Here is a 22,612-nt window from a genome sequence, read left to right on the forward strand (position 1 = left end):
GTATGAACATGGACTGCATGGATTTATCTTTTTTATTTTTATTTTTATGAACAGCAACACATACAGTTCACTCAAGTGAATGATATGCAACTCAAATACTGTTAGACACACAGAAACACACACCTACAAATAAACAGGACTGCAGTTGAAAAATGCTGTGCACATACCCAAACACACACACAGTCCGTTTGTAGCTAAGCCACTCAGAGATCTGCTACTGTGAGCAAGGTTCACACTGGTTCCATCAGACTATGTTCCGAGAATTCCTGTGTTTGCGTCAGGATTACAGAGAGTAATGGCTGTTTGCACAATCTGGATGTCTGATGGTCTTACAGTACCATTTCAGCAACCTGACAACCCATCACATCTCTTCCTCCTCTGTCAGTGTATAATCAACCAATACTCCCATTTATGCTATCCTATGCATTCTTCTACTATCATTGTACATGATGGTATCATATAGCAAAACCGTATTAAGAAAATCCTATCCACTGTATAATGGTGCTATTTTGTAGTTTGTTACTTGCAACGGTGGGCTAAAACAGGAAGAGAAAGAGAGATGGCAAAGCTTATCGTTGGAGGTCGTCCCTTTTGCACAGCCTTGTGGCCACCATTTTATTAATAGTGTTTTTATTTGTAAGCGATTTCAATAAGGTAGTAGTATAAGCGAGCAAATGTATTTGTGTGAAATCTGTGAATGCATGGAAAAAAGTATCATGTTGTGGTCCCAAGAAGGCAAAACGCTATTTTTTCTACTGTTTTTAAATTATTGTTACTCAATATAGATCCCTATGCCAAATAACTTGACAAAAAGCACTGTGAACTGTGATCCTTCAATAATATTAAGGTGTTAAAAGTCATAGTGTACTTTTGTTTGTCCTGAACAAAATGTATGTAAACGCACCACATTGATGATCAGAAAGCCAAGGCATTAACTCTTGCGAATATGTATGATTAAGGTTGAATGATTTGTTTTGTAAAACCATGCCCATGTGTTAAAGAGCTTAAGTGGCGCAGTGAATCAGATCTGGTTCTTAACAGCTCCCCACAAAGTAAGAGATACTTTATTTAATACAACCTATTACAATTTTGGGTTGCTAATGCATTTGGACATCAATAAAATGGGATAGAAATTATCAAAAAAAGTATTCAAATGACGGTCTGACCTAAAGTATTAATGTGGTACTTATATCCTTACATCTATCAGCAAACCACAGCTGTAATCATCACCACATACAGTACAATGTAGTTGTTGTGTAGTGGTTAAGATTAGGACTCCATCTTGTGCATTCACATATAGGTATGGACGATATTGGCAGGTGAATTGAAAGCCAGGATGACCTCTATGGCCGCATCCCATTTTACCCTTTGTGAGATGCATGTATGTGGTTTTAAACAAGGTTGTTGAGTTGTTCATTTTATCAGTACGATTGTCCTTGAGTATTATATCACCAGACTGATACCAAAGATCTCAGCTAAATTAAGACACAATCTTATTCAACTTGCATTATCAGCTTTGTATTTAATGAAAGACAGATTAGGTAAACTGACTGTCAATCATAAACTATCACATTTGATCGATGTCTCCATCATTCTTATCAGCTGTCCAGCTATGCTAATGCTGCTTGAGTGGTACAACTGTAGGTTTCATTCATCCTCTGAGGCATTCGCTTGTCAGACTGACCCCAGTTCAGTTCTATACTTTTAGGCTTCAGCTGTCCCCATAGGAGAACCCTTTTGGGTTCCATGTAGAACCCTCTGTGGAAATAATTTTTTGTGGAATGCAAAAGGGTTCTACCTGGAACCAAAAGGGTTCTACCCCGAACCAAAAAGGGTTCTACATGGGGTTATCCTATGAGGACAGCTGAAGAACCCTTTTAGGTTCTAGATAGCACCTTTTTTTTCTAAGAGTGTACTTCTCCCTGAAACAAAGCTGAAGATGGAAGTTTACCATGTGGGACTTTGTGGGACTGTCAATATGCAGGCATAAAGGATAATAATGGTGGCCTCTTGAGAGGCAGCAACAGAGTAAAGCTATGAGGATGATAGAATCTAGATTTTTAATCCAGTTATCTGACTCCCAAAACACTATTTTGACTGATTCTTTGTCACCATTTATCTTACAATTAGCCGATACAATGTCACAAACAGGAATGAAAACGGTATTTTGAATTACATATAGGAACTTGACTCTATCAAGCGCTCTAGAATAGGAAAACATCTGAATTGATTGCCATGGGATTCCGAAGCTCACCATCATCTAAGAAACTGTTTAATTACAGCGCTGTTATTTCTGGTGCTCGATTGCCTTCTGTAGAAAATGTTTAAATACTGACAGATTGTTCACCATTCCTGCTGAATAAACCACTTGTCAACATTATGACAATGTCTGGGCATTTATTTCATACCATTTGTCATGCTCATGTTAGAATGTTCTGCAGGCACGTTTGAGAAATCTTTGAATATCATCCGTTAATAAAAGAACATGAAGATGTTTTTACCACTGTTGCTTGGCAACCAAACGTAAGAAGAAAAACATAAACAACCAGGTGAACAGTTTTCTTTCTTGTATCAGTATTTGGAGTGTAATTGATCACCATGTCCCTCTCGCTTGATGCAAAGGAAAACCAACCAATGAAGTATGAATATCCAATGGATGTAATGAAACTGAGAGGTCCAGGAGACTTTCTACAGCAATGCGTCTTATTAACACACAATCCTCCCTATGACGTAATTACAGCACAGTAAGCTATACACAGCAAGGCCAGACCTGTAACATAAACCATGGTGTCACTGACATAGACATTAGTGTTGCATTCTAACAAAGCTCACTTGTCTCTCTGAGCATGTGCAGAAACTATATAAATCTATTATGTCCGTCGGCTGTGTGTCAACCCATGATTCAGATTGGAGATCATTTCACCATCAGTCTGAAACTGAACACAAAATGATACTTCCTAAAAGATGGCATGTTCCGCCAAGGCAAACAGAGTCAGTGTGGGTTCACTGAGGGGAGAGCTGAGCCTGCGTGTTCAGCTTTTTAGAGGACGGACATCTCTGCAGTGACAGGACAAAGCTTTCATTCGCTGTCAGCACTTTTTTATGAATATATAGCGAAACAAGTCATTTTCACAGATAAATTAGCCTTCTGGCTTCCGTTCAGCAGACATAACAGTTTCAAGTGTGGAGCAGGGAGTTGGCAAGCGTCTGGCCAGGGGATTCTGGATGGTATTTCATCCAAGCCTCTCAATGACTAATATAAGATCAATTATTAGGCCCGAATAGACAAATTGCAGTTTGCAAGCTTGCAGGATTTAGAGTTTAAATAAATCTCCAAGAAACCTCTGCTGGATACAAGAGGCTGGGTATTGGAGTAACTGCATGGAGTAGTTTGGACCACAATGACCCAAACCATTAGAGGCTTGGCATTGGGGTAACTGCATGGAGTAGTTTGGACCATAATGACCCAAACCATTAGAGGCTGGGTATTGGGGTAACTGCATGGAGTAGTTTGGACCACAATGACCACACCATAACAAATCAGTTTATCATCATAATTAACTTTTATACTTCATAGTAAACTACTGATTCCTTATAAAATTACATCTTCCTCAATGCTGTATTCTGTTAAAAAAAGTAGAATCTCTTTAACATCTGAGGTCTAATTCCTGATTTGTAATTTGGTAATATCATTTTAACTAATCGTGAATTTCTCAATTTCACCTCTGCTACACCAGCAGAAGGATTCTGGAAGGAGCAGTCTCAAGTATCTATTTCCCAAATGTATCAGATGGACTCTATGCACTCTGGGCTGGGTGCACCTCAGGACGCTGACTTTGGACCAGCCCTGAAGTGGAAGCTCCAAAACCCTACTACAACTACGTACGCTATTGTCTTTTAAATGACCTTGTGGTATATTTTAATACACTCCAATTTCACTATTTTTCCTCTTGGTTGTTTTAGGGGGAGGGATGATTTGTGTTAATCTGGCAAAATTCTATGTCGTTTTCTTTTAATAATAAATACTGTGTATCAATTACTTTTACAGTAGTATGAAGGACTGGCAATTGCATTTATTGTTCTCACTGTATATTAGTCCTTCAACTAAGCATCTTTCCCCATCACTACTGTTTCCTGGCTTTCCTCTCTCCTTAGGACACCAGCCAATGTCACATTAACTTTGTATATCATTGGATTATGCATTTCAAACTGAAACTCTCAATTTGAACTTCTAGCCATACCTGGGTGTTAGGGAAGGGACCCATGCCCATAGGGGCTTCTCTGTCTTATTTTTCCTCAGCAGTGGAAATTCACTGAGCACTGATTATGGCAGGAGAGTGTTGGCTCAGCTGTGTGCTTTAAGAACCCATGATGTCAGACCCATATTTTCCTTGGAGAGCCTCTCATCAGCTGCATTGTTCCAGGAAACCATGGTCTGTTCTCTGGGCAACAAAGAGGCCTGCCCAATCGCAGCCCCTTACACCCACAACTCTGCCTGCTGCAAGACAGTCCTCAAGGCCCCCACCTCCAAGCATCCACCCCCACACCAGACAGACTTCAAGGCCCCCACCTTTATCTTCACAACAACAACAAAAATCTGTACATAGTGAGTATCCTGGATCTCCCAGCATTACGTACTCCACTCCTGGACCGTCCTCCCAGCTCTTACACTTGTACTGTTTTTACAATAGGAGTTGAGAGTCGCCGATGAAAAACGGCGTGTTAAAACAGGACAAGGAAATAATATGTTGTTCCACAGAGAACCATAACATGATGCTGCTGATGTCATCTGGCGGGGACTTCAGAGGGTTTCGGTTCTGACTGAAAGATGTATTTGACCGAATTACAACACCGCCCCCTGACAGGTGACGCAAGCAGCAGGGAGAGATGATAGGAAAAATGTCCCACAGCCAGCCATCTCTCCAAGTTTTGAAGGGCAATTAAGCTGTCAAAACCACAGAGGGAAACTTTGAACCAAGATAACGAATATAAAGGCAGTAGCGACATACTGTGACAAGTCAATCAACAGTTTCATCTGATCTGATATATTTTGACATAAGTGTGTTTATTATTATTAAAAGTAATTATTCCGAAAATAAAGATATCACCGGTGTCCTGTTTTTGTTCCACATAAAATACACACTTATTTACCTCTCCTGATCCCTATGTTTGAGTTGTTTATTACCCAATTGAAATGTTTCATGATGTATTGGTTGAGCCAATAAAAACAGCAGAACAAGGTGCACAGATTCTCAGATCCAACAGCTGAAGATTGTAAACGCTCATGTTCAAATCTCCCTTTGACTTCAAAGGAGATCAAACAAATATGACCTGAGAACACAATGGAAATCACATCTTGCTCTTTTAAGATAACTTTAATCTTCTCTTTTATGTTAATGTCCTTTAGTTTATGGTAATGTTTTCCTAGAAATTTAACTCAGGGGAAAACAGCAGAACCCCCAGATAAAGAGCCTGAGCCTCACCATCTCAAAGGTCATCGAAGCAAGGAGGTGGATGGAATCAAGAACCATCATCAACATATGCTTTAGCTGCAGGGTCTTCCAAGATAAGAGAGCGGGGCTGATATAAGACAATTTGATATCAATTGTGTTTTAACATGCTGAAATACAAAATATACCACAGGACTGAGCTGTTCACATTGGATACACAAGTGGATACACATGCTGAGAGATGGAGAGCATAACAATCAGAGAGAGTGTAGTGGAGAGAGAGAGAGAGAGAGAGAGAGAGAGAGAGAGAGAGAGAGAGAGAGAGAGAGAGAGAGAGAGAGAGAGAGAGAGAGAGCGAGAGAGAGAGCAAGAGAGAGTGAGAGCAAGAGAGAGTGAGAGTGAGAATTGAGAGAGAGAGAATTGAGAGAGAGAGAGAATTGAGAGAGAGAGAGAGAGCAAGAGAGAGTGAGAGTGAGAGAGAGAATTGAGAGAGAGAGAGAATTGAGATAGAGAGAGAATTGAGAGAGAGAGCGAGAGAGAGAGAATTGAGAGCGAGAGAGAGAATTGAGAGAGAGCGAGAGATAGAGAGAGAGAAATGAGTGACGGTGAGAGCGAGAGAGTGACAGACTGAGAGAGAGAGAGGTTAGAACAACAGAGCTCGAAGCTCACAAGTTGAGTTGTGCTGCTCCTGGAACAGTCAGGCCCCTGCAGACCAGTTCAGTCCTTCACTGGAGCCCCTCAGCCTCCAACAAAAATACTCACAAAATAAAGGCTGTGCACTCCAAGTAAAATCACTTCAGCTGAGTTCAATAACTATTATTCATGTCCCATTTCTCCATCCCTCTGCTGTAGCTACTGTGATGTTAAGAAGGTAAGCCATCGTCTGTTTTCCTAAGAACTGAAGAGGAGCTTGGGAGAGCTATGTCAACAAGGCCTTTTGTTTTCGTTTGTAAAACTCCTCCGAGCTCATTTCCCTAAACTCACGGCCATTACCCTTGTGAACATGAGGTGATCAGAACAGAATAAACTATAGTTACATAGCCTATAACTAGCGCCTGGAGTATCCTTTCAGGTTATATTGTCAGAAAAGTCAGGGACTTCCTCCCACCTAATACCCAACCGGTAAGGCTGTATACCCAATCACCAATTGGTCATTTCAGGTTGATGCTACCTGGATCTCTGTTTTCATTCTCTATTGGTCTTGTTGAAGTCTGATGACATGACCCTAGTGACCCAGCCTCTATTCATACCAGGACTGTCCACCCTGGATGATATTCTCTCCCCACAAAGAGCATTGATGCCTGTAGCCATTTACGTAGTTCGGTAATAAGTCACTGTGGGCAATCTGTTGGTTTCTTTCAGATTGCACAGTAGGCATGTGTTCCACCTTTTACTTTCCACCTTTGAAAGTGGACAGTATTGAGAAGTGAGACCTTTGTGAGACCAATTTGAGACCTATGATCTTTGAGAGGCCTGAGGAGACCCCTCTACAGGAGGGAAGAGATGACTGTTGAAAAGATGTTGCTCCTCTCTTTCAAATACAGCATGTCCTTACACCTGACAGTAATCCAGCTATTATTTACCTATCCTCCCTTCTTATTAGTCTTCATAAAGGAGCATCCAAAGCTGCTTTACAAATTTGCTATGACCTTTGACCTGTGCCTTTTCAATGATGACATGGGCCAAGCTCAGTGGGAGACTTCAAATCTCCTCTATGCACATATTTGACGGCTTTGTTATGATGATTAAAAAATCCAGTTTTGGCTTTTCGTGGTATAAAAAGAGCTGATGGGCCACTGAAAGTGAACAGTCATCACAGGTGAGCGCAACTGAAGTCCACTCTCAATGACCCTCGCAAGGCCGTTAGGACCAAGATAGTGTAGTAGGAATCATGATCTCCCTATACTCTGTTGTATTCACACTGGTGCTGTTCTCTGAGTTTAGCACCCGCTTGGCCGTCTTAGCTGTACCAACAGGCAAGCTGGAGGAGGGTAGGACAGAGCAGGAGAGCCTGCGTTCCATACTAGGCGAAGACACGATGAGCGACAACGCTCTGGCTGCCCCGAGGTTCAGACGGGAGCCCATCCTGGACAACGGACTCGGGCTGGACGAAGAGGGGAACACAAAGATCTTCATCCTCTCAGTAAGTATCTTCCTTCATCCATGTCCATCATCATCATACCAATCTTCCTCTTAACTCTCATTTTCATCAGTAGCAGCATCAATACAGTGTGTTCCATATGCCAATATTTTACATTCGCTCAAACGTCAGCCATTATCAAACAAAGATAAAAAGGACAGGCGTTTATCTTTATTAGATTCACAAAGTGGCAAAATGTACGATAGTGTCTGTGCTCCATCAAAGGTTTGGCAGGCATGTGGAGTGAATCAGTTAGTCTAGTAGCTGTATGGCATGCACGTCATGGACATGGTTATCTCTGATGTAATGGAACAGGAGAGAGGGATGAGGAGAGGAGCTATAAAGCCACTTGGGCAGATGATATGTCTGGATAACTGGGGACCCTCTGATACTGGTTTCATATGGCCTGGATCAGGTCCAGTAGGCCGGGGTTTGAGACCCAGAAGATCTGTGCCGCTTCTTAAATGTCCATCTGGCAAATGGCATGCATCATTCCCAAATGAATGGAAAAGAAAAACACCATCCCAAAGTCCCATTAATTTGGACATTGGATTCTATAGCCCTTTCATGTGTATTGTTGTATCTTTGTTGTATCATGCAAGCTAGATAACCTTCGGCTTTGGTTCACCAGACCTGATTGTGCAATAGAATCTTCAGTGGACAGAGTATACTAAAAAATAAATAAATAAAATACTAATGTAGAGACTGGCTGAGCCACTCTGATGGAAGCCAGCCAGACAGTGACCTAGCCTTCTGTCCCACAGGACATCAGACTGAAAGGGCACACCAGACGTGGCATGAACACAGCTTTCTCCCGAGCCCTTCCTGTCCTCCCAGACAGAGGAAGAGATCACGCTCCTACTGAAAATAGCCTGAAAGTAGAGCGCAGGGAGGACGACCTTGATAGTAAGTATCGACCAATGACTTCCTTTTGTTCTTTTTCCTTCTATGGTTCCTGTATCTGTTCAATAGTTCTCATTAGAAAGATCCAGCTCACTGTCATTCAGCATGTCAAATGGGTGACTGTTGATTACACAATACTGACATTAAAACCATAAATGAGGGTGTTGATACTTTCCACCATGTTCTATTTATTACTTGGAACAAGAGTTTTATCAGCTGGACTTGTGAAATTTCAGACTATAAAAAGTGACAAACTGAAGGCTGTTGAAGGTTATGATATCACTATTAAAAACAGTTATTGTTTTAAATCACTGCAATTCTACCAATTTTATTCCCTCCAGTGCTCCGATGCATGATAGGTCGAGTGTACCGACCCTGTTGGCAAAGATAAGAAGAGTGCGGTGGATCATACACTGCTGCCCTGCCGTCTGTCAATCTCCTGCATAACTCTATATGCTTTCCTTATTTGTTCCTTAAATCTCTATGGCAGAGTTTAAAAAAATAAACATGTATAAAATCAAATAACTATTAAAATGTTTAGAAAAACCTGTAAACAATTGTAAGCTTCAATTCTGGGTCACATAATATAGCTCCATTTGGAAAATCAACGTTGTCCAGGTGAAGTAAATAAGATATACAGTATAAAAATGTATGATAGTAGTAGTAAAGATACATGTCAGAGAGGAGAAGTGTCTGGCAGTGGGCCCTTTGTCTTAGAGGGAGATAAATTGCAGGCCAAGCCGCCATTGATCTGCTATCAAACAGATCTGCTTGGGTTTCAACCACTCTCAGACTTTCCACATTGCCTCATGGGCAACAGCTCTTTTTCATCATTGCATTACACTCTCCCACAGACACACTACAGCTGGTGATCTTTCTTTCAAAATGATGATGTCTGTCAATCGCTGGAAAGCACAGAGGCAAAAAAAAAAAAAAAAAAAAGTAGTACAATAAAAGCCTCTGAAATCAGGCCAAGCTCCACTGGGGGAAAAACAAGTACAATTGACTACAGAACATTCAGCTTCAAAGAAGACAGACCATTGATGAAATAAAGTGACATTACTAGTACTGCCTTCTACACAACAATGGGTAGTTTACAATCTGAAGAAGCTGGTGAGCTTGCACTGTCCGGCAATTAGTTTCTTCTTACTGGGGGCTTTAGCCTCACCCTTCTTCCCTGCCAATTTGGTTGATGTTACACTGCTGGGGGTTTTCTTCAGAGGGGGCTGGTTCTCTGACCCACAGTGTTCGCTACAATCCACCAGCTTCCGTTTACAGGCTTTGCTGCTTCCTTCTGTCTGGATGTTGGTCTTCCGACTGCCCCCGCCAGCTCTCCTGCTTGGGGCATCATTTCCACTCCTGGGCCCCAGTGTTGCGGCAACCCCCTGGGTCGGGCCTCCTCGCTGGGCCTCTTTCCTCCCAGCCTCTGGGTCAACCTCCACTGGAGAGAGGAAACAGTAATAGAGCTTAACAATCGGGGTCGAAAAAAATGATATAACAAGAGAGGAAGGAAAGGGGGAGAAAAAAAAACTCTGATGAAATTGCTGACGTTAGCCTGCAGTTTAACAGCCAGAGTGTTTATTCTAGCGAGCTGAAAGTTAACATTTGTCATGTAACCCGATGGAGCGGAGCCTGGATTCCCACAGAAAGAAAGAGTAAAGGAAGGGGAGGGAGGGAGAAGTGTGCGTTCTTTAGGTTTTTACTACAGATGTGGGGCGGCCAGGTTTTATAAAATGGGGAATCATTTAAAGGTTGATCGTAAGTACCAGTCCCAAGACTGGGACTGGGCAGGGTTCTGGGACTGGGCTGGGAAGGTGGGTCTGGGCATCGATCCGAATCTGTGCCGTCAGAGGGAATAGAAGCCAATCCCTGAAGAGGGGGGTTGTTTTGTGTGTATGTAGCTACGCTGCACTATATGTGATGAAACCTGGAGCAGTTCATCAGCACGCATGCAGACTAGTACATGCAGTTCCAGGTCTCTGGTGAGAAAAGGGAGAATGATGTAACAACTAGACATTTTTACCTCTGCCCAGCTCCTCGACAGCAGAGGTGGATTCCACAGTAGTGAGGGTCCGCTTGAGAGCCGGGTGCACACAGGTGGGAACCTGGTTGGTGCTGGGGAAGTCCAGCACGCGGTTGAGGGGCAGCGCCGAGTCGTCCTGGTACGTGCAGGCAAACTGAGATCGGATGGTTTGCTCTCTGGCCTAAAAACAGAGAGAAACTATCAAGGCTCTCCAACCCTGTTCCTGGAGAGCTACCCTCCTCTAGGTTTTTGCACCAACCCCAGTTGTAACGAACTGGATTCAGCTTATCAACCAGCTAATTATTAGGGTCAAGTGCACTAGATTAGGTTTGGAGTGAACCTACAGGATGATAGCTCTCTAGGAACAGACTTGTGTTTATCAAAACACTTTTGCTGCAAGTTCTGGAGGAAAAACAATTATCAGCCAAGCTTCCATTAGACAATGAACCTTAACCTAGTAGCCCTTTATTTTTTTATGATGTCACTACTGATCTGAGGTCAGCCAAGAAAAGTAGTGAGTCTGATCTCCAGGGCCCACAATCCCAGCAGCCCCAGGGGTATACTATGATTGAAGCTAGATCTACTCAGGGTTTTCTAAAGCTAGCCAGCATCAGTTAGCTTCACATTCTCTCTCAGGCTTCATCCATACTACGACAATATGGATGAAGCTAGCATGTTTGGAACAGCATGTGCATGTCGCATGTGGCTAGTCAAATGCCGAACTCTTCATTGAGACAATGCCGAAACCTCAATCCATGGGCGAGTCAGTGCCACATTTTTATGTTTGCCGAAATCAAAATGAAAGAAAAGTAATTGCAAATTCCGCAGGCTATGGTGTGAAATAGGCTTGATGAAGTGCAGTCTTTATTTTTATTAAATATAGTTTTGCTGTCTTTGGTGTGCGTATTAATGCACAAGCACCCTTCCCCCCCACTCCTATTGATAAAATAATTGCATTACGTCATACAAGTTCTACTCTGCGTGAAGTTTCAAATGCATTGTCATTACTGAAGTGTAATTTTACATTTTAGTTATTTAGAAGACTCTCTTATCCAGACCAATTAGGGTTAAGTGCCTTGCTCAAAGGCTCAGCTTTTTCACCTAGTCAGCTCGGGGAGTCGAACCAGCGACCTTTCGGTTACTGGCCCAATGCTCTTAACCACTAGGATACCTGTAATGTGAGGTATTTTTAACTTTTTTTTATTATTACAAACATTTGATCAAATATTTTAAAATCCAGTCTTCCTCAAATTAAGGGGATGATGATGCAATCTTTGTGAGAGGGAGGGAATCTAATTTCATCGGTCCTCAACTTGTGGCTCAGACACTTCATTCAGGATAAATTGAGTTTGTCTGCCCGGGAGCAGGTTAGTTCTGAAGGATTCGTTGCTATAGAAATGTACCTCGCTAAAAGGTGAGAGAGCACTTTTGTGGAACTGGCCAGTGGCGACCTGTCATTCAGGGCAGGTGACCTGTTTAGCAACAAAAAAAAAACATAATTGAGTTTATAAAGCCGCATACAAACATTGTCTATTTTTTGCTTTCTTGAGTAAGGCAGCTCCAAAATACAGGTGTTTCAGGCTAGCTCAGTGCTCTCTGTGGTGGTGGGGTAGCCAGTGGAAAATACAGCGCATCGGGTTGGTAATGTTCTCTAGTTGCGCCATGATAGGCTCAGTGTTCTGTCACTCATGGGGACACTACGTCACCGCATAACCTACAGGGAGAGCTCGAAAATTGAAGCCCCTTGGGTGCTGCCATAGATTTACATTAGAAGTGCCCATCCAAGAAGGCTCAATGTCATTGGCCACAGATAAAATGACTTCAAATCACATTAACACTACCGTAGCTTTGATTGGACTGATCATGGGCTCCCGAGTGGCGCAGCGGTCTAAGGCACACAAACACTCAGTGCTTGAGGCGTCACTACAGACCCCCTGGTTCGATTCCAGGCTGTATCACAACTGGCCTTGATTGGGAGTCCTATAGGGCAGCGTACAATTGGCCCAGCGTCGTCCGGGTTTGGCCAGTGTAGGCCGTCATAGTAAATAAGAATTTGTTCTTCACTGACTTGCCTAGTTAAATAAAAAATTAAAAAGTCAACGTCATACTTTCAAAACCTTTGCTAGCAAGCTAGACAAGCAGTCATTATCATGAATCAAGTCGACAATCTACTGGCAAATCCTTTTAAATTATTGTCATATGAAGATAAATTATATAGATAAAATGTATCGGTGCTCATCGGCCATTGTACATAAATATTACACAAGTTGGAAATCGCAAATTCAACAATAAGTGGTTTGGAAGGAATCAATGGCTAACTGCAAGCGTTGCAAAGCAATCACTAGCCTGCAAATCAGTGGAGAGGGTGTGTGGTCCAAGTCTGGGTTTAAGAGTCTCTTTTCCAAGCTTAAAAGGATAAACATTCACATGCAACATCATGGGCCAGAAAAGGTTGAATACATTGGCCATGCTGTCAATCCAGCATGACTTCTGCGGTGTTAAAAACTGGAAACTCGGAAATCTCAGACTTCAGTGAGTTCAAGACAACTGGGAACTCTGGTGAAAAAAAAACTAGCTCCGACTGGGAAAACACGTTTTGAAAGGTCATCCAACTCGGAATTAATGTATTGTTTAGTGTTGTGTAGTGGCTTTGCTGGCATGCATCTAAAACATTTTTGGGGAGTTTGCCCCACCAAGATTTACATGCTACAATCCCCACTGGAATAGGCTATCCCGAGTTGAACAAAGTTCCTCCGTTAACTCCTCAAACCACGTATGTAGTATAGGGCTCAGGGCCCGGTTTCCCAAAAGCATCGTAAGGCTAAATTCATCATTAGAACCTTCCTAGAAGCAGTGTTAAATCTCAGAGCTGTTACCTGAACCCTCGTCAATGTTGCACTTGAAAATGCTCGCACAGCTAAGTGCATCAGATGCTTTTTTGCCTCCCGCATCACTTTATACACAGATCTCCGCTAAACATAGCCACCAATAACTTCAGACCAAAGTTGAATAGTTTATGTCTTTGCAATTGACAAACAAGCCACGTATAAAAAGATGCTTCAAATGAAAACCGAATTAAAATATTAATATTATGTTCAAGCAATTGAATATGTTGCTACTTCATTTCGCAATACATTTCATGTTGTAGTTTATCATGTGCGCAATGTGCCAAATCAGTTGTTTAAATACATTTTTATTGGGTACGCATTACAATAAGCCACGTCAATATTTGCAGCCATAGGTGGTAATATCTCGGAGCTGATCTGTTGTAAGTATTGTGAAATAATTATTTAAAAAGTTAAGGAAATATTTGAATAGAGACAGCGGATCCGAGAGCAGCGCTCCCTTTCAATCCCATCAGTATCGACACACACTCCAACGATGCACTTAGCAACCCTTCTCTCTGTGTGGTGTTTTGGGAAACGCATGTTACATATTCAGCCGTTGTAGGAAAGATTCATCGTTTTAAAAAAACACTCGTAAGCCTAAATTCCATCGCTATCGGGAAACCGGGTCCTGGCTGATCTACTCCTTTATCCTCCGTTTGATCTAGGCCTGCTGGGGATTATCACGACTCAAGGATTTCTCCCTCCTGGCCATCAGCAGAGCCGCAGTAGGGAAGGAGGAATCCAGTGGAGAAAAAAAGAACGGCGTGCAAAGTTGGGTGGGACTGCAAAGCAAATGGGGGGGCGAGAATCAAAGCCCTGAGCGAAGGCTATTCAAAGAACTTCTCAAAAGAGCACCTAAAACAACAATGAACCCTCGGATCACCAGGCATGAAATGTACACCTACCCTCGTTGCATGCTAATAAAATGCCTCGCTAACGCCAGAAATAAATGACAGACAGGGAAGAACATAACACAGGCAGGGAGGTAAAATACATGCAGTCCACGCTTAGAGGACGACATGATTGGGGGGGGGGGGGGCACCGCTTCAGAGGCTGTCCTTAGACAACCCCTATAAACTGGTTGGCCTGGCCTGGCTAAGGTAACCTGGTTGGCCTGGCCAGGCGAAGGTAAGCCCATCCTGAGGACAACTCAAGGAACAGCAGGTAAAAGCAATTGCTCTGTTCTCGGGTTTGTTTTTGAATGTGCACACAAGCCCAGTAGCCCACCTGCAAGATCAGGATATTAGGTGAGAAGTTGGCAGACACATTGTGTTCTTATGGTAGCTCTTCTTATGAGCCAGCTTTGATTTCATGGGGAAGAGGAAATACTTTAAAGCATTGAAAGGCATCTTGTTACCGAGATCAAATTATCACAGAGACATCAATCAATAAGGTATCATATTATTCATCCAAATGATGCAATTCAATACATCATTAAGATCACTTAATTTGCTGAGTGATAAATTGCCGTGTTTAATCTGTCTGAAACCGACACAAAAGCATGGAAAAAATACCCACAATGCAGAAACTAAATGTGACTATCTGCACGTGTACCAGTTGACTGACGTCAGCGTATGATGAAACTATTGGAGAGGGGTCCAGGTGGATAAAGACATTCAGCAGACAACAGGAAACAATAACCTTTCAAGTTTCCTTACTAGTCGAGTTAGGCGACTGATATGGCATCTTTAAAGTGAAGTGGATGCAGAAAGCTTCCGCCTGCCGAGTTCAGGAAGCGGTGAGCTGCCCAGGGACCATTACAGCGCACTCACAGGAAGACAGCCAGAATGTGGGGAGCTAAAGTGACATCTGCTAGCGCAATCAAATAAAGGAGCCCATTTCCACAAAGTGGAAGCAGTTTCTACATCTAGGTTGTATTTGCTTTTGCACTGGGTGCTTTTGAGGAATGGTATACTTGTTAATGACGAGCACAGTGAGTTAGCACCAGGACTCCATTCTATAGTTGTCTATAAGCCCAGAGCCTTCCAGGCTGCAAACACCACACGACTGACTGAGAATCCCTCCACATCCGTTGGTTATATCAATCGGTTTACACATCCTGATAATTAGGGCCGGGATGATACCAGTATCGCGGTACTCGTTAGTATCGCGGCAAGGAAACAAAACATGAAGCGGATTTCATTTTAGGAAAACGGCCCTAATGTTGGAAACAAACATTATGTCATCCAGTCACATTTATTTATTTTCCAAGCTATAGCAGGCAACCTGTATTTTTAAAGGCCCAAAGAGTTGTCTGCTTCGTGTTTTCATTTTTGCCATGGGAAAAAATATTGCGATACTGGTATCATCCCAGCCCTACTGATAATGAATGAAAAGAGAAAACATCTAGGGACCTATACAAAGACCACAGTAAACATGCAAACCCTCAGAGGGATTGACAAAACGGAAGAGCAGAGCATCTTTTGACTGACTACTTGTCAAACCAAGAGGGTGGAGCCCTGTTGAGAAGCATAACAAAACGTGTCACTGGGAGGTTGCCGGTTTGAATCCCCCGATTGTTGAGGAGTAGTTTTATACCCCAGAGTCACTCAGAGCAATACACTGGACAAAGGCTGGGAGCAAAAACACAGCTGTACAAATGTGAACGTGTAGAAGCCAGTTATAAGATGAGGGGCGTCAACTGAGCAAATAAATAATACCGGGGAGATATTACAGGACGTAAAGACATTATTTTTCAATGTTTGGACATTTGATTTGGTTTATTTGATGTTTCGTATTCTGGTCTCCTGGTCCTACTTGGAGGGTGGGAGGTAGGCGAGCTGTGTGTGTGTACCTTGGGTTTGAGTTGATCTTGTCGCTCCTGGACGCGGTGCTGCAGGGGTTTTGGAGAGGAGCCAGTGGGAACCTCTGGGGATCTGAGGACACATAAGCAATCAGAGATTGAAAGCAGATGTTTATGATTTAGGGGTTAGAGAGGCTGTGAAAACATATCCATTATTAGCATATTAAGTTTTGATTAGCATGTGTGTGCGCGAGATGAGGCTCACCGGAACAGCGTGAGCATGCAGGTCCCCTCCTCCCCACTGAGGACAGCCTGATCCGCAGAGAGTAGGTCTGCCTTGTTCCTGCAGGGCGGTGCCAAAGCATCTTCATCCAGCAACATTATCAGGACCTTCACAGTCTCCCGACCTCCATATGCAGTGGCGTGGTTAATAGCATGGTATCTGGGCTGAAGGGGATATACACAAAACACTATAGTGTTAAGATGATGGCGTTGATGGGGATCAAACGAAAAGGGCCTTGACATGAACATGTAGGCTGAGAGAGGTTGGATCTGTTGGCCCAGAAAGGTATCATACCCTGGCTGGGCTGATCCCTGTCCGACTAGCCGACTGCAGTCTGTGGGACAGGTGGATCTGAGAGATCCTCTCTTTGAGGTCCTTGGCGGTCTCGTCAGCTGCAGCGTACACAACGTCGCCACTGGCCCGCCCCTTCAACAGAGCCGCCCTGATACTGGTCACCAGACGAACGCCAGCAATACTGAGAAAAACAGTGTAAATAAAATATAAAATGCTTGTAATTATCTAATCCACTAGGAAGAAAAGTCAAGCAGCCCTCTACTTATAGGCCTCGAGTAGAAAGATGCACTACAGAGATTGGAATTTGGTAATTACCAAATGGATAATGACACTCCCTTTTTCTAGGGGTCACTCTTATCACTGACCATGAAGTGACTGCAACATTATTGGGGTGTTTGAAAAGATCAGCAAGTGTAAACACTGAAGCAAGGTGGGGTGGAGAAGGAGCAGGCTAGGATCCCTGACCCAGATATTATGAGAGGGGAGTGAGCCTCCGGAACAGAATAATCTGGGAAAACAGATGTTGGCTGAACAAGAGGCCCTGAACCCTTCAGAGAAGGTGTTTGTGTGTGTGGTAATACAGTACTCAACTGAGGGTGTGAAAGGGGAGGTAGGGGTGCAGGCTGTTGAAAGAGCCATTCTGGCATCAGATCAGTCCAGTGTCCCATCAGAGGCACCACAGCAAAGCAGGGAGAAAACCCTCAGTCATAAACACCCAGAAGGCCCCTGCTATGGGGGAACTGGGACAATCCATCCAATATCATGGACTCTATAGCTATATATCGGAGTGCCAAGAGGTGTCAATCATGTAGCTCTGTAGTTTCTACTGGAATTCAGGGGAAATAAGGCCTTGTTGTGACACAGCATGACTTCTCCCATTGCTTTACCTCAAAGTTCAGTCCACACATTTTCATCGAATGACCAAACAATCTCCACATTTGTGGCACTGCCAAACGCTTGATGAAGAAAATCTGCAATTATACACAGGCCATGAATGATCAAGGAAATCTTAAAGTTTTATGATAATTTAACTAAGTAATCAAACCAAGGAAGGAACTAATTATCTTTTGACTTTTAGTCAATTGTACTTTGATGTAGCCGATTTTAAAAAAACATTTTAATAATTCACATGCTATCATGAGAACCTGGGGCAGAAGTCATTAGGGGGGAAATCAGTTCTGTACACAGCAATGGGCAGGTGGGATTTGATGACAAGGGTAAGCGGAGTGGGAGTCTGCCAGGTCAGTGTGGTATTCATTAGGCACCAAACAGAAGAAAACAGACTGAAACCAGGAGGGACTACAGTACATGAACATATCCAACAAGAAAGGTTGATTTTTACCTTCCAATGAAAAACATTTTGCTACGATGTGCACTAATGAATACAACCCAGCTTGTTGTGTACTCGGCTTCTTGTGTACCTTGGGTTAGGGTTGTCTCCCAGTATCTCCTCCAGGTTGTCTGTGAAATGGACAAAGTCTGACAGGCCTTTGACATGTTTCCTCAGGGGGTCAGACTCAGCGGGGGCATAGCCCTTTCCTCCCAGCTGGACTGCTCTAACAAAGGATGTCACAGCCTGCAATATATAGATGATTAACATTATGAGAACATATGATTGTCATGTCATCAACATTCATTGGCTAAACCCATAGGTCAGTGTAATGATAAGAAACAGACATGGAAAGAGTAGAGGCCAATTTGTCATTCTTACCAAGAAGAGTGACATGTTCTTGCTTCGTGCTTCACGCTTCAGGTCAGTAAAAGCTTTACGTCCGAGCGACCTATTGGGGGTGTCAAGGGTGTGCGCTAGGGCCATGTCGTTCTTAGAGTTGACCAGCTGATCCAGATAGGAGCAGAAGACCCTCCTCACCACCTTTTCTACCTATTGGAGATTTACCAACAGCCTTTAAAACACCAGCCGATGCCACAAACAACACACACGGCCCCATTTAAAAGTCAGAACACCATCTTCAACCCAAACCAACATTTCATAAACCTTGTCAACCCCAAGCAGTACTACAGTAGCAACCTGTATTCTACCCACTCATAAATCAGACAGTTGACAGGGCAGCAGCCTGGAGGAGAGAGATTGGGCTGCAGCAGCGCATGTCCTAGCCCACAATGTCTGTTGTGTTTTAAAACATCTGCCTGGTAATTTAATTCACATTTCGCTCTTAAATCTGAGTGATATGATTTAAAGTTCCTGTTAATAAGAGCGAGACAGATTCCAGTGCCTGAGAAAGACTGGAAAAGCTCAACGAGAATGAAAGGCTTGCCAGACTGACTGGGAACACGAGAGCGAACAGTGAAAGAAAGTACCTCGGTTGCACAATGATATGAGCCAATGTAACATTTAATATTCTGGCTAAACCACCTTCTCTTATGTGAGTGGAGAGAATGGAGAGTCAGTTTGCTTACATTATGCTGACCAGTATAATGCTGATATGTCATAAGCATGTATGAACATACTCTACCAGTCAAGAGTTTGGACACACCTACTCATTCAAGGGTTTTTCTTTATTTTTTTATTTTTTTACATTGTAGAATAATAGTGAAGACATCAAATATATGAAATAACACATGGAATCATGTAGTAACCCAAAAAAGTGTTAAAAAATCAAAATATATTTGAGATTTGTCAAATAGCCACCCTTTGCCTTGATGACAGCTTTGCACACTGTTGGCATTCTCTCAACCAGCTTCATGAGGTAGTCACCTGGAATGCATTTCCATTAACAGGTGGGCATTCTTATAAGTTAATTTGTGGAATTTCTTTCCTTCTTAATGCGTTTGAGCCAATCAGTTGTGTCGTGACAAGGTAGGGGGGGGTTACAGAAGATAGCCCTATTTGGTAAAAGACCAAGTCCATATTATGGCAAGAACAACCAAAATTAGTAAAGAGTAACGACAGTCCATTACTTTAAGACATGAAGGTCAGTCAATACGATAAATGTCAAGAACTTTGAAAGTTTCTTAAAGTACAGTCGCAAAAACCATCAAGCGCTATGATGAAACTGGCTCTCGTGAGGACCACCACAGGAATGGAAGACCCAGAGATACCTCTGCTGCAGAGGATAAGTTCATTAGAGTTACCAGCCTCAGAAATTGCAGCCCAATTAAATGCTTCAGAGTTCAAGTAACAGACACATCTCAACATCAACTGTTCAGAGGGGACTGTGAATCAGGACTTCATTGTCAAATTGCTGCAAAAAAAACACTACTAAAGGACACCAATAAGAAGAAGAGACCTGCTTGGGCCAAGAAACACGAGCAATGGACAATAGACTGGTGGAAATGTGTCCTTTGGTCTGGAGTCCAAATTGGAGATTTATGGTTCAAACCGCTGTGTCTTTGTGAACGGATTATCTCCTCATGTGTATTTCCCACCGTAAAGCATGGAGGAAGTGGTGTCATGGTGTGGGGGTGCTTAGCTGGTAACACGGTCTGTGATTTATTTAGAATTCAAAGCACACTTAACCAGTATGGCTACCACAGCATTCTGCAGCGATACGCCATCCCATCTGGTTTGGGCTTAGTGGGACTATTTTTCAACAGGACAATGACCCAACACACCTCCAGGCTGTGTAAGGGCTATTTTACCAAGAATGAGAGTGATGGAGTGCTGCATCAGATGACCTGGCCTCCACAATCACCCGACCTCAACCCAATTGAGATGGTTTGGGATGAGTCGGACAGCAGTGAAGGAAAAGCAGCCAACAAGTGCTCAGCATATGTGGGAACTCCTTCAAGACTGTTGGAAAAGCATTCCAGGTGAAGCTGGTTGAGAGAATGCCAAGAGTGTTCAAAGCTGTCATCAAGGCAAAGGGTGGCTATTTGAAAAATCTCAAATATATTTTGAGTTGTTTAACACTTTTTTGGTTACTACATGATTCCATATTTGTTATTACATAGTTTTGATATCTTCACTATTATTCTACAATGTAAAAAACAGTAAAAATAAAGAAAAAGCTTTGAATGAGTAGGTGTGTCCAAACTTTTGACTGGTACTGTATGTTTACCTGTGTGCTGCATGGCTTTGACTTGCTTGATGGGCTCGAGGGGACCTGGGACAGGGAATCCCTCACCTCATAGGTCTCCATGTTACTGGACAGAAACTGAAACAGCTGGACCTTGGCAACAACATGAACACAGATTTGGCAGTTAGCCTAACTGGCTGAGCTGGCCTTTGAGACTATATCAAACAGTTGACTAAAATGTCCAATCATGGTCCATCATCCTAGTTTCAATCAGGCCTAATACTCACTGAGTTCAGAGGCTCCTCAGGGTCCGGATCAACCCTCAGCTGTTTGTACATAGAGTGGATATCAATCAGGTCCATAGTGTTGGTGCGCTTCAGAAAGGAGTCGTATTCTTTCCTGATGATGTCATAGTTCTCTGGTCGGGGAGAGTCAACGTGAAGGGGCAGGTGAAGTTTGTCTAACAGTAAGTGTTTCCAGGCCATCAGGACGTCGCTCAGGGCAACACTGAACTCTCCACTCTCCTGTCAGAAGAGAGCAAAAGCAGATGGCTTATAGCCATGACTGCTGCCTGTGATGGGAATCATAATGCATAGATCATGGAGAATTATCCTCCCATACAGTCTGGTGGGACAAAGGGTGGGACAAATGGTGTGATTATTACTTTATAGGGTCAGGAGTCTTTTCTGACCATGTGATCAGGAGAAACCAGGCCCAAATGGCTATAATAGGGGTGTAGATAAACTCATTGCCTTAGTGACAACACGTTTGGAGTTATGACATTAAATGTTATGGCTTTGATTGCAGTATCAATGTCTGTTAGGACCACAGTCACTGGCGTACCACACAGGCTTGGGAGGCCCCAACCCAAAAGAATTAGGAATTAAAATACCAGAATGGACATGAAGCTTCTTCTGATGGGATAAAGATCAGCCATTTTGGCCAGGGAGTTGGTCCACCATGGATTGCCAGTGCTGTGATGGTGTAAAATAATGAATGTGAAAAATGTCTGCACTGCATGTTTGTTAACTAGCTTTAGATGAATGACTCCATTAATTTCTCTCAAATTAACTGCCACTTACATTCAAACAATGCAGTCAATCCACAGCTATACACTAGCTGAAATCAGTACACGCTAGGACTTAGACAAGTTGTAAATGCAACAAGTACTGTTATTGTAGCATATACATTTACATTTTAGTCATTTAGCAGACGCTCTTATCAAGAGCGACTTACAGTTAGTGAGTGCATAATTTTTTTTTTCATACTGGCCCCCCGTGAGAATCGAACCCACAACGCCATGCTCTACCAACTGAGCTACACGGAGCTACATGGTCCTCCCCTGTTACAAGACACGTAAAAAATGCTTTGAATTACAGGAAATTAGCTGTTAAACTGCAACATTTTCTCTCAGCCTCATGGCAAAATGTGTAGAATTCTAGGAAGGGGGGGGGGGGGCTTTCTCAGTCTTGTAGGGGCCTCGCAAATCTGCTGTAGGCCACTGCCCACAGTGAGGGATTCATAGCTTATAAATGTTACCAGTTTTACCTGTTTATTGACCTCTGCAATGGCCAGCTGTAGAACCATCAACATTCCATCTGCCCCATGGATGGTAGTCCTCTCTGACTCAAGAACCCGGTGGCATTCTCGCCTGAAGGTTCTCACTATTGTCTTCAGACTGTCCTCTAAAGTCGCCATTGTCCCTGTGAAGGTGACAAACAAAGACAATGTTTAGTTATATGTACTGAAACCTTCAAAACTGCAATGTAACTAATGCAAACAAAGTAGTGTATGACGGCATGTAACAATGTATTAGTTAAAATGGTTAATGTTAATTAAAGTGGATACAAAACTTAGTTACAACAATACCGATGTAGATTGCTGGTAGCTAGTGAAAAAATAAAACACCAT

The 22,612-nt window shown here is 42.9% G+C and overlaps 2 protein-coding genes across 3 annotated transcripts; one reads left to right on the plus strand and one right to left on the minus strand.

Moving 5' to 3' along the window:
- Positions 1–7,341: 7,341 nt before the first annotated feature.
- LOC311129447 (pro-MCH 2-like) lies at positions 7,342–8,924 on the plus strand (the record flags this gene model as incomplete). The annotated part of the gene is made up of 3 exons (XM_084161732.1): positions 7,342–7,593; positions 8,355–8,496; positions 8,835–8,924. The coding sequence occupies 3 exons, from the start codon at positions 7,342–7,344 to the stop codon at positions 8,882–8,884; spliced, it is 444 nt and encodes a 147-aa protein (XP_084017858.1). The 3' UTR covers positions 8,885–8,924.
- LOC311128872 (PCNA-interacting partner-like) lies at positions 8,533–22,494 on the minus strand. 2 transcript variants are annotated; one of them, XM_084161093.1, is made up of 10 exons: positions 22,250–22,494; positions 20,989–21,225; positions 20,810–20,854; positions 18,436–18,606; positions 18,146–18,300; positions 16,725–16,905; positions 16,413–16,594; positions 16,199–16,280; positions 10,517–10,697; positions 8,533–9,934 (listed from the first exon to the last, which is right to left on the minus strand). In XM_084161093.1, the coding sequence occupies exons 1-10, from the start codon at positions 22,397–22,399 to the stop codon at positions 9,588–9,590; spliced, it is 1,731 nt and encodes a 576-aa protein (XP_084017219.1). In that variant the 5' UTR covers positions 22,400–22,494; the 3' UTR covers positions 8,533–9,587. The 2 variants fall into 2 exon arrangements, with proteins under 2 accessions (XP_084017219.1, XP_084017218.1); XM_084161092.1 differs by having other exon boundaries at positions 20,744–20,854.
- Positions 22,495–22,612: the final 118 nt, after the last annotated feature.

The sequence above is a fragment of the Coregonus lavaretus genome, assembly GCF_964263955.1.
Source record: "Coregonus lavaretus genome assembly, chromosome: 5".
Lineage (NCBI taxonomy): Eukaryota > Metazoa > Chordata > Actinopteri > Salmoniformes > Salmonidae > Coregonus > Coregonus lavaretus.

Bases quoted from the DNA above. Each gene is read 5' to 3' on its own strand.
- LOC311128872 (XM_084161092.1), bottom strand. From the start codon at position 22,399: ATGGCGACTTTAGAGGACAGTCTGAAGACAATAGTGAGAACCTTCAGG. The intron at 21,226-22,249 runs GTAAAACTGGTA...CTCTTCTGACAG, and splicing joins TTGCAGAGGTCAATAAACAG to GAGAGTGGAGAGTTCAGTGT. The intron at 20,855-20,988 runs GTGAGTATTAGG...GTTGTTGCCAAG, and splicing joins CTGAGGAGCCTCTGAACTCA to GTCCAGCTGTTTCAGTTTCT.